This window comes from Eurosta solidaginis, chromosome 1 (genome assembly GCF_040869045.1).
Source record: "Eurosta solidaginis isolate ZX-2024a chromosome 1, ASM4086904v1, whole genome shotgun sequence".
Classification (NCBI taxonomy): Eukaryota; Metazoa; Arthropoda; class Insecta; order Diptera; family Tephritidae; genus Eurosta; species Eurosta solidaginis.
The window spans coordinates 90,337,564-90,363,596 of NC_090319.1; the positions used below are offsets into that span (position 1 = coordinate 90,337,564).

The 26,033-nt window shown below is 35.7% G+C and overlaps 3 protein-coding genes across 3 annotated transcripts in view; 2 read left to right on the forward strand and 1 right to left on the reverse strand.

The window, feature by feature from the left end:
* Positions 1–657: 657 nt before the first annotated feature.
* LOC137237196 (uncharacterized) lies at positions 658–21,788 on the forward strand. Its single transcript, XM_067760545.1, has 4 exons — positions 658–938; positions 20,157–20,733; positions 20,818–21,313; positions 21,400–21,788. Exons 1-4 carry the CDS (start codon positions 658–660, stop codon positions 21,786–21,788), a joined length of 1,743 nt encoding a protein of 580 aa, XP_067616646.1.
* LOC137236462 (rho GTPase-activating protein 39-like) overlaps positions 5,149–26,033 on the reverse strand; it is a 556,674-nt gene continuing 535,789 nt past the window's right edge. Inside the window, exon 16 of the transcript XR_010948428.1 lies at positions 5,149–5,754. The gene's annotated coding sequence lies outside the window, so the exon portion shown is untranslated. The remainder of the gene's footprint in view (positions 5,755–26,033) is intronic.
* LOC137237202 (uncharacterized) lies at positions 22,060–23,154 on the forward strand. The gene has a single exon (XM_067760554.1). The coding sequence runs from the start codon at positions 22,060–22,062 to the stop codon at positions 23,152–23,154; it is 1,095 nt and encodes a 364-aa protein (XP_067616655.1).

The following is a 26,033-nucleotide window of genomic DNA, read 5'->3' on the forward strand; positions in this document are numbered from 1 at the left end:
CGTATATTAAATTGAATATTGAAGCAAAAACAAAATTGAAACAACGGAAAATTATTGCATTTGTGCTACTGCAATCTATAGTATTGGAGGAAAAAATTTACTTAAATTGAGCAACCTTGGTTAACGTTTCAAGGGTATACCAACTACAGCTAGATAGCAGCGGTTCTTGAGAAGCCGCATTAAAATAACAATAAGGTTAAAACACCGGAGCTTTATGTTATTACATCTTTGTGTTATGGCAATTTACATATAACGGTGAAGTACAGTAAACTAAGCCGAAATTAAATGAGACTACCTTGGATGACATCTGAAGGGCAAACTAATTACGGCTACCTAGCAACGGTTCTTGAGAAACCACGTTTATATTGACTACCATATTAATCATATCAAAATAACAGCATGTAAGTGATATGCTCAGTATTTTTTAAGAAACATTTAAATAGTTAGAAAAATCATAACTCTATTTCAATACGTTATTGAATTTTTTCCTGATTTTTCTTTTTTAAATATTTTCTAAATTTTTTCCCATTAAACTAATACGTATTCGCTTATGTAACAAACCTTTAAAACTGAGTTTTGTACTTGAAGTTTATGTGCGACTCTGGACTAGCCCACCTTTTTGACAAATTAGTTTTAAAAGACAAAAACGAAATTAGTATGGACACTACCGAGCTGACGGCTATTGTTACGGCAGCGGTATCAGCTGCACTAAAATCACAGAAAGAAGATTTTGATAAAAAATTATACGACTTGACTAAGAAGTTTGCTACTACGCTGACCGAAAACGTAGAACCCTTTGAAGAGGTGACAATTGTAGGAAATGTCCATTGCGACGAAACACTTGACCTTGTCAAATCGTTGCCCGAGTTTGACGGCAAACAAGAGCATTATGTTTCATGGAGACAAGCGGCGCACATAGCCTACAAACTATATGAGAGGTATGACGGAAGTGCAAAGCACTATCAAGCGGTCGCAATAGTTAGGAACAAAATTAGGGGCCCTGCAGACACAGCCCTAGCGAATTCAATAAATGAAAAATACGGAACGGATGCGTTACGCGTTTTCATTTCTGGATTGAGAAAACCTCTTTGTGACATATTATTTTCTTCACGGCCAACTGACTTACCGTCTGCTTTGGCACTTGCTCAGGAGTTAGACGCGAATCACGAACGCTACACGTTCGCGACACATTTTGCAAGGCGTTTTGATGACAATAACAAAGGCCAACTTGCTGACAGAAGACCTCTTGAAAATAACACTTATCAGCTAGAATATTTAAACAACCATAAAAATCCCCATTACCAAAATAATTACTATAGACAGCAAAAACATAGTTCTATTCACAACAATAGACAGGAGAGATCCGAACCTATGGATGTAGATCCGTCAACGTCTCGCTTCCGTCGCTCATCGAATTATGAGCTCAAAAATCCAACGAACCAGCCCTAGAGCATACTAAACCAAACAATTTCCAGAGTTCTAAACAAAGACAATTTCCACAAAATCCTGGTAATCAAATACCGCAAGCTAAGCGCCGGTCCGATTTCGATAGGAGTACTGGGCCTAAAATTCAAAGAATAAATCACATTACACAAGATAATGCTGATAAAGTTTCTTACGATGAAAAAGTAGAAAACGAAATTGAGGATATTGCGGAAGAGATAAATTTTTTAGGGAAAGGACCCTGCTCCTTGGGTTAGCAGAACAATAGGGACCGAGCAGAAAGTTATAAAAATGTTAATAGATACTGGGGCTTCAAAAAGTTATATAAGGCCCTTTAAAGAGCTAAAGGGAATTGCGCCATTAGCTAAACCGTTTTTAGTTAAGTCAGTTCATGGCGAGACTAAAGTAAGTAAAAAGTGTAAAATAAACTTATTCGGTATAAATACTGATTTTGTTATATTACCAATTCTGAACAATTTTGATGCTATAATCGGGCTTGACCTGCTTACGCAGGTTAATGCCATAGTCGACCTGAAGAAAGGTGAAATTACTCACGACTTTGGAAAAGAAAGGTTATTATTTACTAAATGTGAAAGCATACATATTTTACAAGTTCAACATGATAATGTACCGCTCGCAGTGAAAACCGAGTTTTTAAAAATGATTAGGAAACGATCAAACGCGTTTGCTGATCCAAACGAGTCTTTACCATATAATACGAACGTAGTCGCAACTATTCGTACAAAACATGAAGAGCCCATTTATTCTAGGCTTTACCCATACCCATTAGGTGTTGCGGATTTTGTGAAAAATGAAATAAAAGAACTTCTACATAATGGCATTATTAGACCTTCCAGATCCCCATACAATAATCCAATTTGGGTCGTAGACAAAAAAGTGTTTGACGAGTTAGGCAACAGGAAGAAACGCTTGGTTGTAGATTTTCGAAAGTTAAATGAAGTTACCATTGACGACAAATATCCAATACCAAATGTAATGTCGATATTGTCTAACATGGGTCAGTCACAATATTTTTCAACGATTGATTTAAAATCGGGTTTCCACCAAATCGAACTTGCAGAACGAGATAGAGAGAAAACGGCTTTTTCTGTAAGCAACGGAAAATATGAATTTTGCAGACTACCGTTCGGCCTAAAAAACGCTCCTAGCATATTCCAGAGAGCTATAGACGATGTGCTAAGGGAGCAAATAGGTAAAATCTGCTATGTTTACGTAGACGATGTTATAATATTTTCAAAAACGAAAGAACAACACATTGAAGACGTGAACTGTGTTCTAAAAAGCTTATATGATGCTAACATGAGGGTATCAGTAGAAAAGTCCCAATTTTTTAAAAATGAAATCGAATATCTGGGGTTTGTTGTATCAAGGGGAGGCATTAAAACATGCCAAGACAAGGTACATACAATGCTAAACTTCCCGGCCCCCGAAAATTTATACAGCTTAAGATCATTCTTAGGACTGGCAAGGTATTATAGGTGCTTCATTAAAGACTTTGCCAGCATAGCCAAACCTCTGACCGACATCCTAAAAGGTGAAAACGGAAAAATCAGTGCTAATCAGTCAAAAAAAGTAAAAATAACATTAAACTCTTTACAGTTCCAAGCTTTTGATAAATTGAAACGTATTTTGATATCTGAAGATGTAATGCTAGCTTACCCTGATTTTAAAAAACCTTTTGACTTAACAACAGATGCTTCCAACCATGGCCTAGGAGCTGTTTTATCTCAGGAAGGAAGACCAATTACTATGATATCTAGAACTTTGAAGGGTAATGAACTTAATTTTGCAACAAACGAAAGGGAACTTCTAGCTATTGTATGGGCATTAAAAAACCTTAGAAATTACCTGTATGGTGTAAGCCACTTAAACATTTTTACCGACCACCAACCATTAACGTTTGCAGTTTCAGATAGAAATCCAAATGCGAAACTAAAGCGTTGGAAGGCGTTTGTCGATGAGCACAATGCGAAACTGCATTATAAACCAGGAAAAGAAAATAATGTTGCTGATGCTTTGTCGCGACAACAGGTTAACATGTTGGAACAAAACTCAAATTCCTACTGTGCAACTATGCATAGCGAACAGTCATTGAGTTATACCATTCCGACGGTTGAAAAACCTGTAAATTGCTTCAAAAATCAGATTATTATTGAAGAGTCTGACAATCCATCTATACGGACTTTCATTATATTTGGAAACAGAACAAGACATGTAATTCAATTTCGTGACAAAAACACTCTCTTAGGTACTATTCAAGACCTTGTCAATACCAACGTAGTGAACGCAATTCATTGCAGCTTGCCTATTCTAGCCTACATCCAACATGATATAGTAAAATTTTTCCCAAATACCAAGTTTAAATATGCCAGGAAATTTGTGACCGATATGTTTGACCCAAATGACCAACTTGAAATCATAGTAACAGAACATAACCGGGCTCACCGCGCCGCACAGGAAAACGTAAAACAAATTTTGAATGATTACTTTTTTCCAAAACTGGAAAAGCGAGCAAAATAAGCGGTCGGAAACTGCAAAATCTGTTCAAGATCGAAATATAATAGACGTCATCAAAAGCATATAATAGCAAAAACACCAATCCCAGCAATTTTAGGAGAAATCCTTCACGTTGATATTTTTTCCACAGACTCAAAATATTTTCTAACTTGTTTGGACAAGTTTTCCAAATTTGCGGTTGTGCAAACTATACCATCCAGAGCAATTGTTGACATTAAGCCCCAACTCATACAACTTTTGAACATATTTCCTAACGCTAAGGTTCTTTATTGCGATAATGGGAAGTCTTTAAATTCGAATACCGTCAGATACCTTCTTGCCAACAGTTTCGGTATTGAAGTTGCTAATGCTCCACCTCTCCACAGTACATCTAATGGGCAAGTGGAGCGGTGCTCACGCGTATACAAAATAATTTTTGAAAATTTTAATTAGTAAACTGTGGGTTTTCGAAAAATTCAATCAAAAAAAATATTTAAAAATAAATTATTTATCAAAGCATTTATTGAAAAACAACTTGTTCAGGAATAAATTCATTTTTAACAATTTTGTTACAACAAAATTTCATTCGAATTATTATCTAAATCAAAACGTATTGGAATAATGCCCAACTATAAATTTAAGAAAATAAGTAAAATGATGCTTCATAATTTGAGTTAATCCGGCATGAGTCCGTAGCAAAGATTTCGAATGACCGTAAACTGAGCATTTCACGAAGTTTAACTTTTATAAATACATATAAGATTTTGTACTCAACAATTCAGTTTTGAAAGATATATGTATGTAACGTAAGCAATATTTATGTATGTAATCTAGTATGTAAGAAAAATAGTACGAAACCTTTACCGCTTACTGCTAAGGAAACAGCTAAAGGTAATATGGCACGAGTTTGCCAATCAAAAACATTATGCAGGAAATTCCTTCTTACCGCCACCATTGGTTGACTACTATGCATTAAATCTTCTAACCGAACTGAGCTGCTCCTCTTGCAGTAACATTCTCTCCGAGGAGGGATTTCAAGCACAATTTAATGATGTGGTATAAAGTACATTAATTGTGAAGATATACCAAAATACAAGAAATCCCGGACCGAGGACGTTCCTAATTTAGAAGGGGAGGAGTTAAGTCACAATGACCACCCATGTAGTTCGATCTGCTTTCTGATGCACTCTATAGCATCACGAGTACAATACATAACGTCATCACCTTGACTTGCAGTGTAGGAGTAGGTGATTCACTCTTTAACATCACGAGTAGAACACTTCGCGACATCAACATCACTTGCAATGTAAGAATAAGTGATGCACAGTTTGACGTCACGAGTACAACACTGCGTCATCATCATCACTTGCAATGTAAGATTAAGTGATGTACAATTTAACATCACTAGTACAATACTTAACGGCATAGCCATCTCTTGCAATGTAAGAGTGGGTTATTGCTGGGAGAGCTATCTGTTTGTATGATAACGGCCATTTCTTATTGGAATTCTTTCTCATTATGATAATAATGTTCACCGAATAGAGTATAATGTTTGCGGTGAACAACGTTGACTTCTGGGAGAGTATAATGCATGGTAGAATAGAGTAAGCTAGCGGTAACCTCAGTATTTTTGTATAATGTTTGTTTCATAGCGAAAACCAGTTTCTTGTTACAGCAGAGAGCAAGTAAGCGGTAGGCCAATTCTTATTGGAATTCTTTCTGATGAGATTTTGGTTGCAATTTGAATGTGAAGGTCGTGCGCTACGATATATGTAGTATTAGTATCAGTAGACCCTGTTTGAATTAATAAATAAAACTATTTAAAAAATTAAATAAAATATTATAATTTATACACATGAACCTCGACTGCTTTCAGAGGTAAAATATTTTCTGTTCCTATTAATAAGGAAGGGAAGGTCGAGTTGTGATTCGACTTTTTTCCATTTTAATATTGTATAATATAATTTCATTGTTCAATATCAATAAAATTTTGAATTTTTTAATGAGTATAGTTTTTATACGACTCATTACTAACTCTCAAACTTTCTTCAGTCGGCAATTCAAAGTTTTTATGAAGCTTTTATCTATATTTCGTCTTTAAATAGCACCCATATCAAATCTGTGAAAAACGCAGTTTCGAAAAATGTGTTGTGAGTTTAGGTGACACTGTGGATATCAATCAAAAGGTATTGAAGAAGTTATCAATATGGGAGGGTTATTATTTCAAAAACCCACTTAGGTTTGGGGATATTGGCCTACATTTTTAACATAGAATGTGTTTATACAATATAGGCGTTTGACACTTATTGTATTGGCGGGGATATAAATATGTGTTGCTATTACTTTCAATAAATCATTTTGCTTGAGCTTCAATAAATCATTTGGCTTGATTTAGGACGGAACAAATAATTACAAAAAAGTTGGCAGGATAATTAACGAAAATTTCCAACTTTTACTAGAAATAGCCTATTACCTGCATCTACGCACTTTTACAAAATCTTTTATATAAAAGAAGGCGATTTAACCGATTTAGTAGATTTTTACTGAAAATATTTCCTGTTGAAAGGCATACATGTGCACCAAATTTTTCGTCGAGCTATGGCTCCAGAAACATTGGGAAATGCATTATAAAAAAGGGGCAGTGCCACGTCCATTTTTCAAGATTTAAAATTTTTCTCATTTCTTGTTATATTGACTATTTTTCGCTAAGATTTAACTTATCATTTTTGCCTACGACCCTTTTTAAAGTCATTTATATAAAAGTGGGCGTGGTCTTTAACAAATCGTATCCATTTTTACTAGAAATATTTCCTGCTATAAGGAAAATATGCGTACCCAATTTTGTTAGGATATGTTTATTTTTCTTCGAGTTATGGCTCCCGAAAAATTGAAAAGTGCTTAGACAAAAAAGGAGCGGTGTCACACCCATTTTCTAAAATTTTAGTGTTTTCCAATTTAATGTAATAATTCAATTTAGAAAGTCAAATGTTATTGATATAAAGCTCTTTTTCGATAAGGTATAGCTTATTATTTTCGATTGACTCTCCGCTGCTCGTATACGTACATGGTACATATATGTAGACGCAGTTATTGTTTCGCTAATGATTGAATTATTGATGTGCGTTCACGTCACTGCTTAGCATCGGCTTAGAGACGATAGCATCGCTCAGTGCTGCTAACATTCGTGACACTGCCCTCCACCTAAGTCTGATCGTCCCGATTAGACAAATCTCTCGATTTAACCGCTGCTAGCCTCTCCAAATGAACCACTTTCATTTTGGTTCGTGGTTTGCCAATGGTTTGTATGCGGTAGATGGTATCACTGATCCTTTTTACAACTTTGTACGGGCCTTCCCAACTGCACGAGGCGAGGGTTGTACAACAGTACCAAATCTCCCTCCGAATTATTCTTGTTGTCGTACCTGTATTTCATCTTACTACTCATTATCCTGGATCGTTCCCTCGCACTCTGTTGCTTGGCCAATGAAGAACTACTTCGCAGAGCTTGATCTTGACGGATTGACTTTGCATCATCAGTATCGTCTTGACGTTTCACAACAGTAGTACGCGCTGGCTTGAAACCACCCTTGCATTCTTTCTGAAAAATTCTTTCAGTCGTTTTAGTGCGTCCATTAGGGTTTGTCAATGCCAGTGTTTTCTCTCAGGTACTTTTGATTTCGCATTATTTGACCCATTCAATCCATCACTTTGTCGAGTCTTTTCCACCAGTACCCGATTACTGCTGAACCCTTTTTCCAAACTAAAGTTAAGTGGTATGTCCTGGTTCTTATAGCGCATAATTTTTCTCCGCATATCGATCTTGATGTCATGGTCAACCAAGAAATCCACTCCCAATATAACTTCATCAACAATCTCCGCCACAACGAGTTTGTGTAAAACCATGACCTTCCCAATTAAGACTTCACAGAACACTTCTCCCCGGACTTGGTTATACTCGCCAGTGACCGTACGCAACCTCGCTCCAGGTAACGGTTTTACTCTCCTGTTGACCAAGTCAGATCGGATCAAGGAATGAGATGCGCCCGTATCTACAGTCAGTACACGCTCCTTGCCATCCACATTCCCTCTGATGGTAAGACTGCTTGATTTCCTTCCAATTTGCGACACAGATATCACAGGACATTCAATAGCCGGGGCAAGTTTTCGTTCTTTACATCCGACACGCTCTTGCTCATTTCCGCCAGCTTTGCGTTTACGGCCACCCACATTGTTGGAACTATTAGGACCAAGATCGCAATGACGTGCAATTTGACCTGGGTTGCCGCACTTGAAACATTTAGTAACTCCGACATTCTTCTGTTGAGATCCCTTCAGTGCTTCCAAAATTGTGTCTACGCACTCTGGCCTTTCTACTTCCACACGGCGTGCTTTGAAAACTGGCTTACACAGAAGCGACGCTGTTTCCTGAATCAGAGCATGCGATACCGTTTCAGCATATGTTAGTTTTGGATTCGCATATGTAGCCCGCTTCGTTTCCACATCTCGTATGCCATTTATAAAGCTCTGAATTTTTACCCTCTCGGTGTATTCCACGGGTGCGTCCGCATTTGCGAGATGAGCCAACCTTTCAACATCCGAGGCAAACTCCTGCAAAGTCTCATTTGCTCTTTGGTGACGGGCTTGCAACTCAATTTGGAATAACTGTTTCCTATGCTCGCTTCCGTAACGTCTCTCTAAAGCGCTCATCAATGTTTCGTAGTGGTTCCGCTCGTACTCTGGGATGGTCTGTAAGATTTCCGCAGCTGGTCCTTTTAAAGCTACGAACAATGCAGCAACTTTATCTTCAGCATTCCAATTGTTCACTGTTGCGGTCTTCTCAAATTGTAGCTTAAAGACCTGGAAAGGAACAGAACCGTCAAAGGATGGTGTAATGGGGCCCTAAGCTCAAGCCAAAGAATCTCAACACATCAAATCAGTCAGCTGATATTTCACTTTTGTAACATTCCTATCGTGCATAATGCAACCGTGCATGCAAAAATAGATATACATAATTTTCCATTTTTTCGTGTGAGCGGTCAAGTTTTTGGTTAACACTTAAATTATAGAGAAGTTCTATTAAATTGTACTGGGGAAAAAGCCCCATTGAAAACCGATAAGACAAATACAATTTGTAAAGTTTATAACTTTGAGCGTGATTAAATCCACAGTTTTATTAAAACCAAACCAACATTCTTTTAATGTGGAAATGGGCGCAGTACCCGAACAACGCGACTAGTTCGCAACATTCTCCAGCAATTAAAGGTGGAACCTTGGATCCGTTCCTGAAAACTACCGCGCATCTTCTCCTGCATTCTTCGCAACTTCTGGTTGGTAAGCAATTACAATTCATCTATAAAATAAGGGTTTTACATGGCGACCGTGCGGCGCGGGCCAGCCGCTAGTGAAATTTAATTCGGAGCACAAAATAAAAGGGGCATCCATACACGTGGGCGTTCGCGCAGAAAAACGACAGCGAGGTATGCCTCGTAGACACAAAATGGCGTCGTATGCCACCATTTCTCAATTTTTAAACCCACGCTGCCACCGATAAGCCGCCTATTCTAAATAATATCAATTTCATCTATCGTGCTGCATCGCACCCATCATTAATTGAAATTTCAACAACATCATTCATTACTGTTGTACTTAGTACCAGCGTCCAGTAGCAATCACGCATATTTTATATGGCTTACATTTCGGCATTCCAACAAGCAATCTTCACTTGCGACACTGCTCCACCGACGTATCTCTATACGTACACAGTTTACGTACATGTTTTACATATAATAAATATAGATATATAATATATTCCTAAATTGCATATTCATATATTTTTATAAAATTATGTACGGTAATATTTTTTTTACATGCAACACATTCGTGTGTTTCAAATTGCATATGTCACGTGGACATCCTATTACATGTTAGCCTATTTGGTAAGAAAAAAATGCATAAATTTTTACAGGTCATTGTGCAAACTGTACTTTGCGGAATTTGGTAATCCCAACATATAACATGTCTTAAATATTACTGTGGTTTTGCATATAACTGAAGTTGCCAACTCGGGACACCTTTTCGATTTATTGCGTTTTAACCTATATTATATAATTCTCGTTCCAATTTTCTCATCCATTTGAGATTTTTCTTTTCGACCACGCGTTCCTCATAACGCCTTTCACGTATTTTACGTGGGTATGTCAATAAAATAAATTTTGAATATTCAGAATGTGTAAGTTTTTTTTACAACCGGTATCCGCCCTGAAATTCATTAGACCATAAATCAATCAAATCTGAACATTTTGTCTTCATATTATCGGTAAATAATCATTTTCATTTTAAATGCATTTTTTGAGTTTAAGTCCAAAACTGTATTTTATTATATCATCCAAGTAGACATAATTCACAATTGCCACGGATAATAAACGGCGACAGCCTTATTAACCCATACTTAATAAACTAATACAAGGTGAGATTTTTTTTTATAAACGATGGTTTGTTAAAAACCAATTGAGATTTTTTGAATAAAGCGGTGCGTCCGTGATTTCATCTTGAGACTTTTAACAATTAATAAACATACTTTTGTGCAAAGTTTAAATTCCATTACACTCTAAATATTTTTCATACAAGTTTACTGCAGTTTCAATTAAATATTCTAATCAATTGTTAAATATTTCTTTACAAAATTTTTTTTCTTCTTTTCCCTCAACACTTCACCTTCAAATATAAATTCAGCATTCAAACAAGTGCTTTAGTAATTTCATATGTACAACCTTAGAAGTGGTAGACAATTGCAAAAAAATTCAGATTCAGAATCCGATTCAGATAAATCAGGCTCAAGCTACGAAAGTTTAGCTTCATCTTCGACCGAAAAAGTCACAAACCAGGAAAATAGATTTTCTTTATCAACAGATTTTTCAGGTTTCGAAAATTCTTCCATTAAAAATTCAACTTCTAATTTAGTTTCAAATCTTAACGATTCAAATAGTGAAATTTTAACTTCTTCTACTTTAAAACAAGATCCTAACGATCCAAATAGTGCAAACTTAGTTAACCCTTCTTTTAACGTAAACCCAGATCTTAACGATCTAATTAGTACAAACGTTGCCTCATCTTCTGCTAATTCAGCTCCAGATCTTAACGATCAAATCATGGCAACTCCAGAGGAAAAGAGAATTTTTATTAACACATGTGCTAATTCCATTAGAGAAAACTACAGTGGTGATCCACTGGCACTTGATTCTTTTATAGACAAAATTGAATTACTCGAACAATTCGCTACTGCAGATTTAACCAATACTTTTATAGCGTTCTTGAAATCAAAATTAGAGGGTAAAGCTCGTGAAGCAATACCAACACAAGTAGCTTCAGTCAACGAAATTAAAACAGCTCTACGTAATAGGATCCAACCAGACAACTCGAAAGTTGTAGCAGGGAGAATTGCAGCGTTGCACGTTAGCGGTAACAATTATACAGATTTTGCAAAAAAAGTTGAAGATTTAGCTGACTCACTTGAGCGGTCTCTTATTATTGAAGGGATCACTCAAACGAAAGCTCATGAAATGGCAGTCGAACAAACTGTTAACGTGTGTCGTCTAAATGCAAAATCCAATTTAGTAAAAACCATTTTAGCCTCAACGGCATTTACTGATCCGAAGGACGTAGTAGCAAAATTAATTGTAGAACAAAACAACGAAGTAACTGAGCGTCAGGTTTTAGCTTTTCGATCACGTGGTAACAACACATTTAGAAATTCACGTGGTAGTTATCGAGGTTTTTACCCAAACTGCGGCTATACTGGTTATAGAAATAACAACAATTCATTTTCGCACAATAGTTACGGTAATAATATTCAAAGATATAGGAATTATCACGGAAATAGATATCAAAATAATCAAAATAATAATGCGCGTCCAAATACAAACCCTAATCGAAACAATAGTAACAATATAGACAACAATTCAAGATCTTCAAATGGTAGAGGTCGAAACGCAAACGTTCGCGCTTTAAACGCCAGCGCCCCTCAGGAGCGAACACTGAGGGAGGACGAATTAAGCGAGTAAGCGAACTTCCCTCACCAATAGCCATCTATTGTTTAAATTTAAATTACTCTGATTTTATAGAATTACAACTAAACGAGTCACAAAAATTTTGTTCTTTCCTAGTAGACACTCAAGCCGACATTTCCTTAATAAAAATATCATGTCTAGACAGAAATATTCCCTTAAATACGAACGACATTATTAACATTACCGGAGTCACTTCTAATTCAGTTTCTACTTTAGGTAAAATTACCGCAAATTTAAATTTTTCAAACTTTTCCATTAAACATACTTTACACGTAGTAAATGAAGATTTTAATATTCCATCCGACGGCATACTGGGTAAAGATTTTCTGAAAATTAACAAATGCATTATTAATTATGAAAGAAATAGTATTTCCTTTTGGGTAGGTAATGAAAAAGTCGCGATACCAATCCTACACGGAACAGAAAGCGACAGTTGTATCATTCCACCAAGATGCGAAGTATTCAGACTTTTTGATTTAGGAAATTCACCCGAGCCACTTTTCGTGGACTCGCAGGAAATCGAAAAAGGTGTTTTCACAGCTAGGTGCATTGTTAATTGCAGTAACCCAATTATTAAAGTTATAAATACCACGGATGATATAAAGTGTGTCAAAAGAAAAAGTATTCAGACAGAAAAACTTTCAAACTACAATGTTTATACAATTAACAAGACAGAAAAAGAAGACAAACGTACGAAAAAACTAACTTCGATTTTAAAAAATCAAATACCTCAACATGCTCATAGTAAACTAATTGACCTTTGCATAGATTATGCCGACATTTTCGCTCTCGACACGGACAAAATGACTTTAAATAACTTTTACGAGCAAAAACTAAGATTGAAAGACAACGATCCGGTATATGTTAAAAACTATAGATTGCCATACTCTCAACGCGAAGAAATAAATCGCCAAGTAAATAAATTATTAGACAACGATTTGATTGAACCTAGTTATTCGAATTACAATAGTCCTTTGATTGTAGTCCCAAAGAAAGATACTAATGGTCAAAAAGCATATCGTATGTGCGTAGATTTTCGCGCAGTAAACAAAAAACTCATTGCTGATAAATTCCCACTAGCTAGAGTTGACGATATTTTAGACAATCTCGGTAGAGCAAAATATTTTTCCACATTAGATCTTTTTTCAGGATTTCATCAAATCCCCTTGCATCCTGACTCTCGTGACATTACGTCATTCAGCACTGATCGTGGCGCATTTAGATGGAAAGTGCTTCCATTCGGCTTAAATATAGCACCTAACTCATTCTCACGAATGATGACCATAGCTTTTTCGGGTATACCACCCAATGTCGCATTCTTATACGTCGACGATATTATCGTCATAGGGTGTAGCGAAGCACACCACATTAAAAATCTTTCAAAAGTTTTCAATACTTGTAGATCTTTCAATCTCAAACTTAACCCAAATAAATGCAACTTTTTACGACCAGAAGTTACATTTTTAGGTCATAAATGCTCAGCCAAAGGTTTGTTGCCAGACGACTTTAAGATAAACGCAATTAAAAAATATACAAAACCGACTGACAAAGACGCGGTACGACGATTCGTCGCGTTTGCAAACTATTACAGACGGTTTATACCTAATTTTGCGTCTCTGGCAGCGCCTTTAAATCGATTAAGCAGAAAAAGAGTTGAATTTGTATGGGATGTAGAGTGCGAAAGAGCATTTTTATCTTTGAAAGCAGCGTTACTTTCACCAAAATTACTTCAATATCCAGATTTTACTAAACAATTCATTATTACAGTTGATGCTTCCACAACTGGATGTGGCGCTATTTTAAGTCAAGAACAGCAAGGTAGTGATTTACCAATTTGTTTCGCTTCTAAAGCATTTAATAAAGCAGAACAGAAAAAACCTATTATAGAATTAGAGCTTTTAGCTATTTACTTTGCAATCAAGCAATTTCGACCATATGTGTATGGTACCCATTTCATTGTAAAATCAGATCATAGACCTCTAGTATACTTATTCAACATGAAAGACCCATCTTCAAAACTTTCAAGAATAAGACTGGAACTATCTGAATATAACTTTACTATTGTATATATAAAAGGTAAATCAAACGTTTGTGCTGATGCACTATCGCGTATAACAATCGATGAGATTAAAGAAGCTAATAAACAAATTTTGGCAGTACAGACAAGAGCCATGACAAAAAAGGCAAACGACAAAAATTTACATAGGAAAACAGACAAAAACGACGAAAAACAACTTACTTTACATGTCTACGACAAATTTTCATTTAATTTTTCGAAAAAAGTCCCACGAATAAGATCTGCAATTACGTACGATAAAAATAATAAAACAACAAATTTAAGAATTTTTGCGCATATTAAACATAAGAAACTCGAGTTACTTAGTTTTGAGCTTGTTAACGAAATAATGACTTTAGAGAAATTATTTTCGAGGCTTGAATCAGAAGCCGGCAAACACAAAATTAAGCAGATTGAATGGCCTAAAAACGATATTATGTTCGAACATTATACAATTACGAATTTCAAAAATATTGGAAATAAAATTTTAAAATCATTAGAGATTATACTGACAGATCCAGTGGAGACAGTAACAGACGAAGATACAAAATTAAAACTTATGAAAATTTACCATAATGATCCCATTTCCGGTGGACATTGCGGAATGAAAAGACTTTACGCAAAATTGCGAACAAAATTTTATTGGAAGAACATGACTCGCGATATATCGAAATATATCAAAAATTGTAAGGATTGTCTGTTGAACAAGGTTAAACCTAAAACAAAAGAAAAACTTGTTTTAACACCAACTCCTTGTAAACCATTTGATATACTAGTAATTGACACAATAGGACCCCTACCTGAGTCCAAATATGGTAACAAGTTCGCACTTACCATGATTTGCGACATGACTAAATATCTGGTAACAGTCGCTGTACCAGACAAATCGGCAAAAACAATCGCTTCAGCTATTTTTGAAGGATTCATTTTAACTTACGGCACAATGAATGCCATAAAATCAGATTTAGGTACTGAATTTAAAAACGAATTATTTGAAGAATTAACTAAACTTTTAAATATTCAACATAATTTTTCAACTGCATACCATCATGAAACTGTTGGAACGATCGAACGTAATCATAGAGTCTTTAATGAATACTTACGTGCATATTTGAAAGATACGTTATCTGATTGGGATGTTTATTTAAAATACTTTACTTTCCTACACAATACTACGAGTAGCACAGTTTTCGACAATCAATTTTCGCCTTTCGAGTTAGTTTTTGGGAAAAAGGCAACTTTGCCAAATGAATTGAGTAAAGAAAAAATTGACCCGATCTATAACGTCGAAAACTATGCCAAAGAAGTTAAGTTTAGGATGCAGAAAACGCACAAAATAGCACAAAACCTAATTAATAAAAACAAATTACAAAGTAAAAATCTATATGATAAAACTGCACGACCTTTAATTATAAAAATCGGAGATAAAGTAATTTTACAGAAAGAACCCCACCACAAACACGAGAATATATATCAAGGTCCGTTTACTATAACTGAAATCAACGAACCTAATGTAACTATTTGTGATGAAGTTACGAGAAAAGAAAAAATTGTACACAAAAATAGAATTACTAAAATACATTAATAACTACTTGTTTATATTATATTCATATATTAATATTCTTTTCAAACAGCCAAGAAGGCAGAACAAAAATAATACAATTACAAACATAATACAAATTCAAATGTAAAACAAAAAATTACAAAATTAGATGTAAAACAAAAAAAAAAAACAAAAAAAAAAAACGATAATGAAATGAATCATTCTAAAACTTTACATACACATACGTATTAAAACATATTCCTAATATTTGCATATTGCATTGTATAAAGAAATTTAATTATCACTCATTAAAATTATTTTACATATAAAATATTAAATAAATTTAATAATATTGTATAAATAAACTTAATTATCGTTAAGTATTTTACATATAAACTAATTTCATAAACTGCAAATTGAAACATAAGCTGATAAATATTAGATTTTCATCATTTAAAATATTCCCATTTTACTTTTTCGTAAACTTTGAGCAAAAAAGAAGTCGACAGACTTGATCACCCTGTCGACTCCTTTTTTCCAAAGGAGGGTGATGTAATGGGGCCCTAAGCTCAAGCCAAAGAATCTCAACACATCAAATCAGTCAGCTGATATTTCACTTTTGTAACATTCCTATCGTGCATAATGCAACCGTGCATGCAAAAATAGATATACATAATTTTCCATTTTTTCGTGTGAGCGGTCAAGTTTTTGGTTAACACTTAAATTATAGAGAAGTTCTATTAAATTGTACTGGGGAAAAAGCCCCATTGAAAACCGATAAGACAAATACAATTTGTAAAGTTTATAACTTTGAGCGTGATTAAATCCACAGTTTTATTAAAACCAAACCAACATTCTTTTAATGTGGAAATGGGCGCAGTACCCGAACAACGCGACTAGTTCGCAACATTCTCCAGCAATTAAAGGTGGAACCTTGGATCCGTTCCTGAAAACTACCGCGCATCTTCTCCTGCATTCTTCGCAACTTCTGGTTGGTAAGCAATTACAATTCATCTATAAAATAAGGGTTTTACAATGGTGTTTTTACCTTTGGATTACTCGTTGAAACTGCTGGGCGATTTAGTTGCAACTGCTCGATACGTCCACTCAAAGCATCCACCTCGGCCTCGATTTTTTCTTCAAACTATAAAATTTTTGTATCTTGCGCCTCCAACTTCGAGGAAATACGTTCTTCTTGCTCTTCCAGTTGAGCAGAGATCTGCGATGATATCTGTGCTGAAATTTGCGCCGACATTTCGGATATCCGTGTTTCTTGTGCTTCAATCTTTGATGTTATACGTGTCTCTTGGGCTTCAATCTTCGCTGTTATACGGTTCTCCTGCGATTCCAGCTGAGTTTCCATCTTGGATGTAATCTGTGTCGACATTTCTGACATACGCGTTTCTTGTGCTTCAATCTTCGATGTTATGCGTGTCTCCTGCGATTCCAGTTGAGATGACATTTGTGACGACATTTCTGAAATACGTGCCTCCTGTGCTTCCATCTTGGATGTTACTGTCGATGTTTGAGCAGTTATTGCAGCCAATATCATGTTCAAGTCTGTGCTCGTAACTGTCTGGGATGTTTCGTTTTTCTCTTCAATTTTTGTTGTTGTCTCATCCCCATCAGGATAAAAGACAAACTCGTCCACATCAATTCCTTGCGATTCCATTACCTCTCGTAGCCGTGCTTGAAGTTCGATCTTATTGCCAGTTGTATTTAATCCACGGTTCTCCAACTCCTTTTTCAGTTGCTGGATCTTCAATTCACTGAACTTTGCCATGTCCTTGTTGTCTGCTGGAATTTATTCAACAATTCCTCTTCTGACACCAATTGTAACGAATTTGCTGCAAATCCTCTTATTTGCAATCCTCTGCTAAGTTCGAATCACTAAACTGTTGAATAAATAACTCCAATTTGTAATAACGCAAAATGGCCTTTATTAAAGTACTTCAAAATAACGCTCAAACTGTGCAACGAATAGCTTGCTTAATAACCAAACTTATTGATAGCTCAAATGAAACTCTACTATTCAAAATAATACTGCTATTGCTCGCTAGATATCGTCTTAATCGAAACTGCTTGACAACTCAAATCAAACTGAATTACAGCGCCTCTACATCTGTCGCCTTTTATACTCTTTGGTTTCCTCGTTCGCATTTTTCTAGAATCTACTAGCATTGTCCATGAGCTCTCAAACTTCTCAGCTATAACTAAAATTGCACAATTTTATACATCTTTTAGGCGCTTCCAGAATCTACTAGTCCAGTAGCTCTCAAACTCCTCAGATATATGCATGTGTTAGTGCATTGACTCTCCGCTGCTCGTATACGTACATAGTACATATATGTAGACGCAGTTATTGTTTCGTTTATGTAGATACATAATGATTGAATTATTGATGTGCATTCACGACACTGCTTAGCATCGGCTTAGAGACGATAGCATCGCTCAGTGCTGCTAACATTCGTGACAATATAATAGATGTCCAATTTAGTTTCAAGGATATCTTCGTGGGTGGTATCTTAAATACGTTAACACTCTACGGAAATATAGCACAGGTTGAAAGTCCTTCCATTGATCAGACATACATCACCGGAAGTCACACAATGTTTTTCGACTACTTCCCCACATTTAGTAATTAGGTTGTAATGAATGCCTACCTAGCTACGTTTGAAGATTTTATGAAACGTGGTTCAAATAGTCAAATAGTTAAATATACATGTTTAATGCGCGTCCGTAAAGAATGGATCAAGAGTTCGCCGCCAAATTCAAAATGTTTCGAGATAATACAAGGAAAAAATGCAGATTATGCCTTGATATTTTTCTCTGGCGGAACAGAAACTCGATACACATATAATCCCGCAAATATGACATTCAGTTTGGCCAACTATCAAAGCATTATATTTGATAATGAAATAGCGAAATCGAATGTACCAAAATCAAACGACATCTATAGAGGACCCTCTCGATGTTATCATAAAGACTTACGATCAAGTCCGCTACATAAATGGACCCATCAATGAGTCATACAATATAAATCTGAAACCGATAACCTCGTATAGTCAACATGACTTTCTATCATTGTATATATCACCTGTTGATCACCCTGTGCCGTTCCGCCTTGGGTAACAGCGCTCATATACATACATCATAAATTTTCCTATTGTCAAACATACGACTGGTCATCAGCGCACACTTTTCACTAACGATTTGAGAGCAGACGCGAGTGCACGTAAAACACAAGTGTAAAACACACATCGAACATTAAACAATCATCAGTGATCTAAATTACTATTCATTACATCAGTATTATATTCAACATTAAAAGTAGACTAACATCACAATCACCACATGGTCACCAAAATTGAAGTCAATACAATATTCAACAACCAATTTATAATACAATTTTATATAACCAACGACATACAACATTTTCCAATTTATAATTCAACAATCAATTTATGAAACAATTTAATCGACCAATCATACAACATTTCCAATTTATAACATTCAACAATTAAACAATGCACAAATTACAATAAATTACAATATTCGAAACCAAGAGGACAATCAAGTTACAACAACATCATCACCGATCAAAGGCTCCATCATACAATTGCCATTTTCGCCATATATCACATTGTCTAAACGAAAAGCAATCAAATTATAATTGTAACAAGTAATTCATTTTATTAAACATTTTATTAAAATACATCGTATACATTTATTCCATTGTTCGGACTACCAAATCGTAAGTCACAAATAATTTTAATCAGTCTCCAACATCGCCATTTAGTACAGGTGTACGGACGTTTCTACTTAATGGCACAACCATACAAAGTGATATCTCATATACTCGTCATACATATCTGCCATCTAATTGGTTATATCTATATATATAAAAATGAATTGCTGTTCGTTAGTCTCGCTAAAACTCGAGAACGGCTGAACGGATTTGTCTTATCTTGGTCTTGAATTATTCGTGGAGGTCTAGGGAAGGATTAAAAGGTGAGAAAAATTCGAATACTTGCCGGGAAAATACTCAAAACAGCATATTTCTATTTCCCATACAAACGTTTTCTAAATAAAATGGAGAGTCAATTTCTAATTTATTACCCCTGCATAAAGTTCAAATTCCCGTGCGCGTTGGAGGATCTAATATCGCGTTCTGAAACTCGACAAAAGTGAAAGTGAATCGCGAACGCGACAAAATTGCATAGTCTCAAAATACATAGTACATAAATAGTGGTCGGCTTCGAGAAACTCAATTTTAGCTAACTTCAGTTGACTATATAGAAATCGAAAGATAAATCTTAACCAACTAATATGTCAATCCATCCTGTCGCATTTCAGAGCACGGAAAAAAGTATTACGATATTATATCTATCTTTGTGGCTACGTGCGCGAGAACTTTCTTTACTTTGGTGATCCTTTGCGATAGTGACATTCCAAGTAATGTGCTCTTTTACTGCTAAATGAGCGGGAAATTTTCTCACTTTGATTAATTACAATTTCCGATGCCGAGGAGAAGACGACCTGACTTAGGTCGTCGTAGTCAATCAAATGTGCGAAGAGCTACCTCACGTGCTAACCGCACTGATGACCAGAGACAGAAAGATCAAGAAAATAGTCGTATTGCTATGTCAGAATTGCGTTCTTTAGTGAGTGACAATGTAGGAGATAGGCTTAGAATGCAACGAGTTCGTGCACATCAAACACAACAACAGCAAGCTAGATATAATGAAATTGAGCGAATCCGCAGACGCAGTGCTCCTGTGATTCTTGAACGAGCTGCATTCCACTATGATCCGGCAATTGATTATTGTGCCGACAAATCGGTAACAATTGGGGAAATGAAAACAATTTGTAAATATTGTAAGGCGTTAAAATACACTGGTGAATCTACTGGATTATGTTGTGCTGAAGGCAAAGTAAAATTGCCACAATTGGTCCCACCACCAGATCCTTTACGCTCTTTAGTTTCTGGGATTAGAAATGATTCTAAGCACTTCTTGACCAACATTCAGAAATATAACAACTGTTTCCAGATGACATCATTTGGTGCTACACATATTATACAAGACAATTTCATGCCCACTTTCAAGGTATTATATAAGAATATTTTTTTATATTATTCAAGTTTGTACTATATCGGAAATAATTAATGGACAAATTTTAAAAAATTACAGATTCAAGGACAAATTTATCACTTACTGGGAACTCTGTTACCACTACCTGATGCAGATCATCAATTTTTACAAATTTATTTTATGGGAAATTCAGATGCGGAAATTAATAATCGTTGTGCTCACAATCCAACAGTGAAGAAAACCATTGTCCAACAATTACAAATGTTTCTTCATCAGTATAACAATTTAGTAAATATGTTCAAAATAGCATTGGATCGGATGCCATCTGATAGCCATAATATTATTATTCGAGCTGACAAAACACCTGCCGGTGAACACACAAGGAGGTTCAATTCACCTACCATTGATGAAGTGGCTGTTGTCATTGTGGGAGAAAATTTACAATCTAGAGATATTGTGCTTCATCGTCGGAATAGTGATTTAAAACGTGTATCTGAAACACACAGGAGTTATGATGCACTACAATATCCTTTGATCTTCTGGAAGGGGGAAGATGGATACCAGTTTAATATCAAAATGTTAAATCAAGTAACAGGTAAATGAATTGAACAAAATTAAATAATATTTTTAAATTCAATTCATCTAAGTAACAATTTAAACATTTATCATTTTTGATTGCAGGTGCTGAAACCAACAAAAAAGTTAGTGCTATGAATTTCTATTCATACAGACTCATGATCCGTCAAGGTGAAGTAAATCATATTTTGATGTGTCAACGACTTTTTCATCAGTTTGCAGTTGACATGTATGTCAAAATTGAGATTGAACGATTGACATACATCCGTTTGAACCAACGACGGCTACGGTCAGAAGAATACATCCATCTCCGCGATGCTATAAATGCTGATGGCAATGTGAATAATGTAGGAAGAATGACAATTTTGCCAGCTACTTATATAGGAAGCCCACGCCACATGCATGAATATGCTCAGGATGCTATGTCATATGTTAGGCATTATGGCCGCCCAGACTTATTTGTTGTCCGAAATAGAGAAGGAATTACTACATAGCCAAACACCAGTTGATAGACATGACATAACTGCCAGAGTTTGTAAACAAAAATTAAAATGTCTCATGAATTTCTTAATAAAGCATTGTGTGTATGGCCGAGTTCGTTGTTGGATGTACTCTGTAGAATGGCAAAGGTGTGGATTGCCACATGCGCACATTTTAGTATGGTTAGTGGACAAAATAAGGCCCGATGAGGTTGATTCCATAATTTCAGCTGAAATTCCAGATGAAATAGTTGACCCAAAATTGCATGCAGTAGTTACCAAACACATGATACATGGCCCTTGCGGACATTTCAACTACAACTCACCCTGTATGGTCGACGGTAGGTGTTCCAAGCGATACCCAAGAGACCTGCTTGCTGAAACCATAACGCGAAATGATGGATACCCATTGTATCGTCGGCGATCAGTTGCGGACAGTGGGCGATCGGTAGTTGTGAAGGTAAGAGGACAAAATGTTGATGTAGACAATCGTTGGATTGTGCCATACTCGCCAATATTGTCAAAAGCTTTTGAGACTCACATCAATGTGGAATATTGTAATTCTGTGAAGTCGATAAAGTACATATGTAAATATGTTAATAAAGGTAGTGATATGGCTGTCTTCGGTGTAACCAATGCAAATGATGAAATATCACAGTACCAGATGGGTCGCTATGTAAGTAGCAACGAAGCTATTTGGCGTATCTTTTCATTTGCGATCCATGAAAGACACCCTACAGTAGTCCATTTGGCAGTCCATTTAGAAAATGGTCAACGAGTTTATTTTAATGAATCTAACGCGGCAGACAGGGCGGCACATCCACCGTCGACAACATTAACAAGTTTCTTTACAGTCTGTCAAACTGATGATTTTGTCCGCACTTTTCTGTATGCTGACATGCCACGCTATTACACATGGAACGCATCATCGAAATCGTTTCAGCGTCGAAAACAAGGAACACCAGTTGAAGGACATCCAAATGTATTTGCTTCAGATGCTCTGGGTCGCATCTACACAGTACATCCAAATAGCGATGAATGTTATTATTTGCGGTTGTTGTTGGTGAATGTTCGTGGTCCGACATCGTTTAAACAACTGAAAACAGTTAATGGACAGCTGTGTGCGACTTACCGTGAGGCATGTCAACTATTAAATTTACTTGAGAACGATTCGCACTGGGATGATACGCTCAAGAATTCCGTAATATCTTCGTCGCCGCATCAAATTCGTACATTGTTTGCGATTATCATATCGACATGTTTCCCCTCGAATCCAAAAGATGTGTGGGTTAAGTATAGAGATGACATGTCTGAGGATGTTTTGCATCGTGTGCGCCGTCAAACTTTGAATCCTACACTACAAATGACTGAAGAAATTTAGAATGACACAATGATCATGATAGAAGATATGTGTTTATTGATGGCAAATAAAGTATTGTCGTGTTTGGGAATGACACCACCCAATCGTCATATGCACGATGCATTAAACCACGAGTTGCAAAGAGAACATCAGTACGACATTGAAGCATTGGCCGAAACAGTTCGTACAAATGTTCCACAATTAAATCAACAACAAAGAATTGCGCACGACACTTTGATAGAAGCTGCGAACAGTGGATCTGGCGGAATTTATTTCCTTGATGCTCCCGGAGGGACCGGAAAAACGTTTTCAATTTCATTGCTTTTGGCGAGGATCAGATCGCGAAATAATGTTGCTCTAGCGTTGGCTTCATCTGGAATAGCTGCAACTCTGCTAGAAGGCGGGCGAACTGCACATTCTGCCTTGAAATTACCACTAAACATGCAAATCACCGAAACACCAATTTGCAACATCGCCAAAAATAGCGCAATGGCCAAGATCCTACAGGTATGCAAATTGATTGTTTGGGATGAATGCACAATGGCCCATAAGAGGTCACTGGAGGCACTGGACAGAACGTTGAAAGATCTTCGTGACAACCAAAATATTTTCGGTGGGGCCATGATTCTGTTGTCAGGTGATTTTCGTCAGACTCTTCCAGTTATTCCCCGATCAACTGTTGCTGATGAACTAAATGCATGCCTAAAATCATCAAATTTGTGGCAGTACGTAAAGACACTCCACTTAACAACTAACATGCGAGTATTTTTGCAACAAGATGAAACTGCAAATGTGTTTGCGAAGCAGTTGTTAGACATTGGAAATAATAAAGTTGCAGTGGACACCTCGACCGGATTCATCACATTGTAACAGCAGCCTTATCATCTTACCGTTTCCCACTTGGTGCAACCCTGTTGTCTATTGTGAATGGACAACAGGTGTTGAAACAAGTTGAAAACGGGGAGGTCGGCTCGTAATGAAAAGGCGGCCATCATTTGTTAATTTTGGCAGAGACTTGGCGTGTACGACAAATTTACAAAAAGAAAACTAAATCTAAGTCTACGTTAAATTAACTAAGTGCTACTACTTACAAAAAATACTCTTATTCTACAAAAAACAAAACTATATCTAAACCTAATTAAACCAAACTAGAACTAAGCATAAAATTCGTGTTTGATTGTTTTCTTGGTGTTTGAGTGGAGCGTGCGTGCATTAGCGTGCGCACAAAAACAATTTTTCTGAAGGAGTTCCAGAAGGAACGCCACATGGCGACCGTGAGGCAGCTTGCCAAATTTAATGTAGGATGGAGCACCAGGCCACCTTCGTAAGGCAGCGCAATTGGTGAAAATATATAAAACATAAAATGTAAAAATCTACAAAAAAATATAAAATACAAAAATCTACAAAAAAATATAAAATACAAAAATCTACAAAAAAAATATAAAATACAAAAATCTACAAAAAAAATATAAAATACAAAAATCTTTACAAAAAAAAATACAAAATACAAAAACCTACAAAAAACATATAACACATACAGAGGTTTCGGCATACAAATTGAAGGGAAGCTGTACCCAACATAACGGGACAAGGCAATGTACGGCACCCCGAACCAAGCGAAGCCACTATAAATAACGGCACATGAAAATAGCAGCTGCACAAGGAAGCTGAACGAAAATTGTAAGCAGCGAAGTGATGACGGCAGCAGCAGAACAGCAGCAGCGGTGAAAGCGTATGGTGAGGCGTAGCTTGCAGTATGAATGTATGTTTGAGATGTAATATGTAGTTGCTTTTGAAATACATATGTATACATAATTTTTCTTATAAATATTTTTCGATATAATTTTTAAAATTCCTTTAAACTCGGTCAATCTCAAACCAATATTTTTCGCAAAAATACTTAAAATACCTTTAAATTCGGTCAATTTCAAATCAATATTTTTCGCAAAAATACTTAAAATTTCTGTCAAATTCGATCAACCTAAAATCTATATTTTCCGGAAAAATTCTTAAAACCTAACCGCAATATCGGTTGTTTCTTCAACTTTGCCAATTTTTATAATATTTTCATACATAATAACTCTAAATTTTCATAAGTAAATCAATTTAGATTTGCAACAATAATGTGTATAGCTTGAAATATAATCAGTCTAAATCAAACGTGAATACATACAATAAAAATACATACTTTTAACATCGTTCAAAATTAAAGTGAAATGGATATTCTCAAATTTATTAATCAATTAAAGTAGTTTCCGATAATCCCATATATGTAATAGATGTAGACCGAAACAAGATTGATACACATATATTTTGAATTTTTTTCTGCATCACTTTAAAGTATCTACGACTTTCAAAAAAATTTTTTTTTTTTTGACACAAATCGAAAAAACGAAATTGGCCTAACACATATATACTTTCAATAAATTTTTATAGGGTGAGTATGTATATGCATATATTACATAAATTGTGTCTAAGAGCGAGGCATTTAAGAAAAAAAAAGGAAAGACATATGCATATACATAGTACATTGTGCGAAGATTTAAGTAATTTTGAACATATCAAATACTTTGAAATACTTTAACAAACCGTAAAAATTTAATACATTGAAAACTTTATTAACTCACAATACAAAAAAAAAAACAAACAAAACATTTTGGTGAAACGGTGCGGCCGACACGTAAAATAATGATGAAAATTTAATAAATTTTTACAATTCATACTCCACATTTTGCTGTGTAGCGGTGCGGCCGACACGTTAAATATTAAAATTTAATACTTTTTGTGCAACGGTGCGGCCGTCACGTTAAACAATATTGTAATAAATACTAAATTGCAATAAACATATCACGTCTAAAATTAATACTGTCTTGGAAAATTGGAAAAATAGATCAGGATTC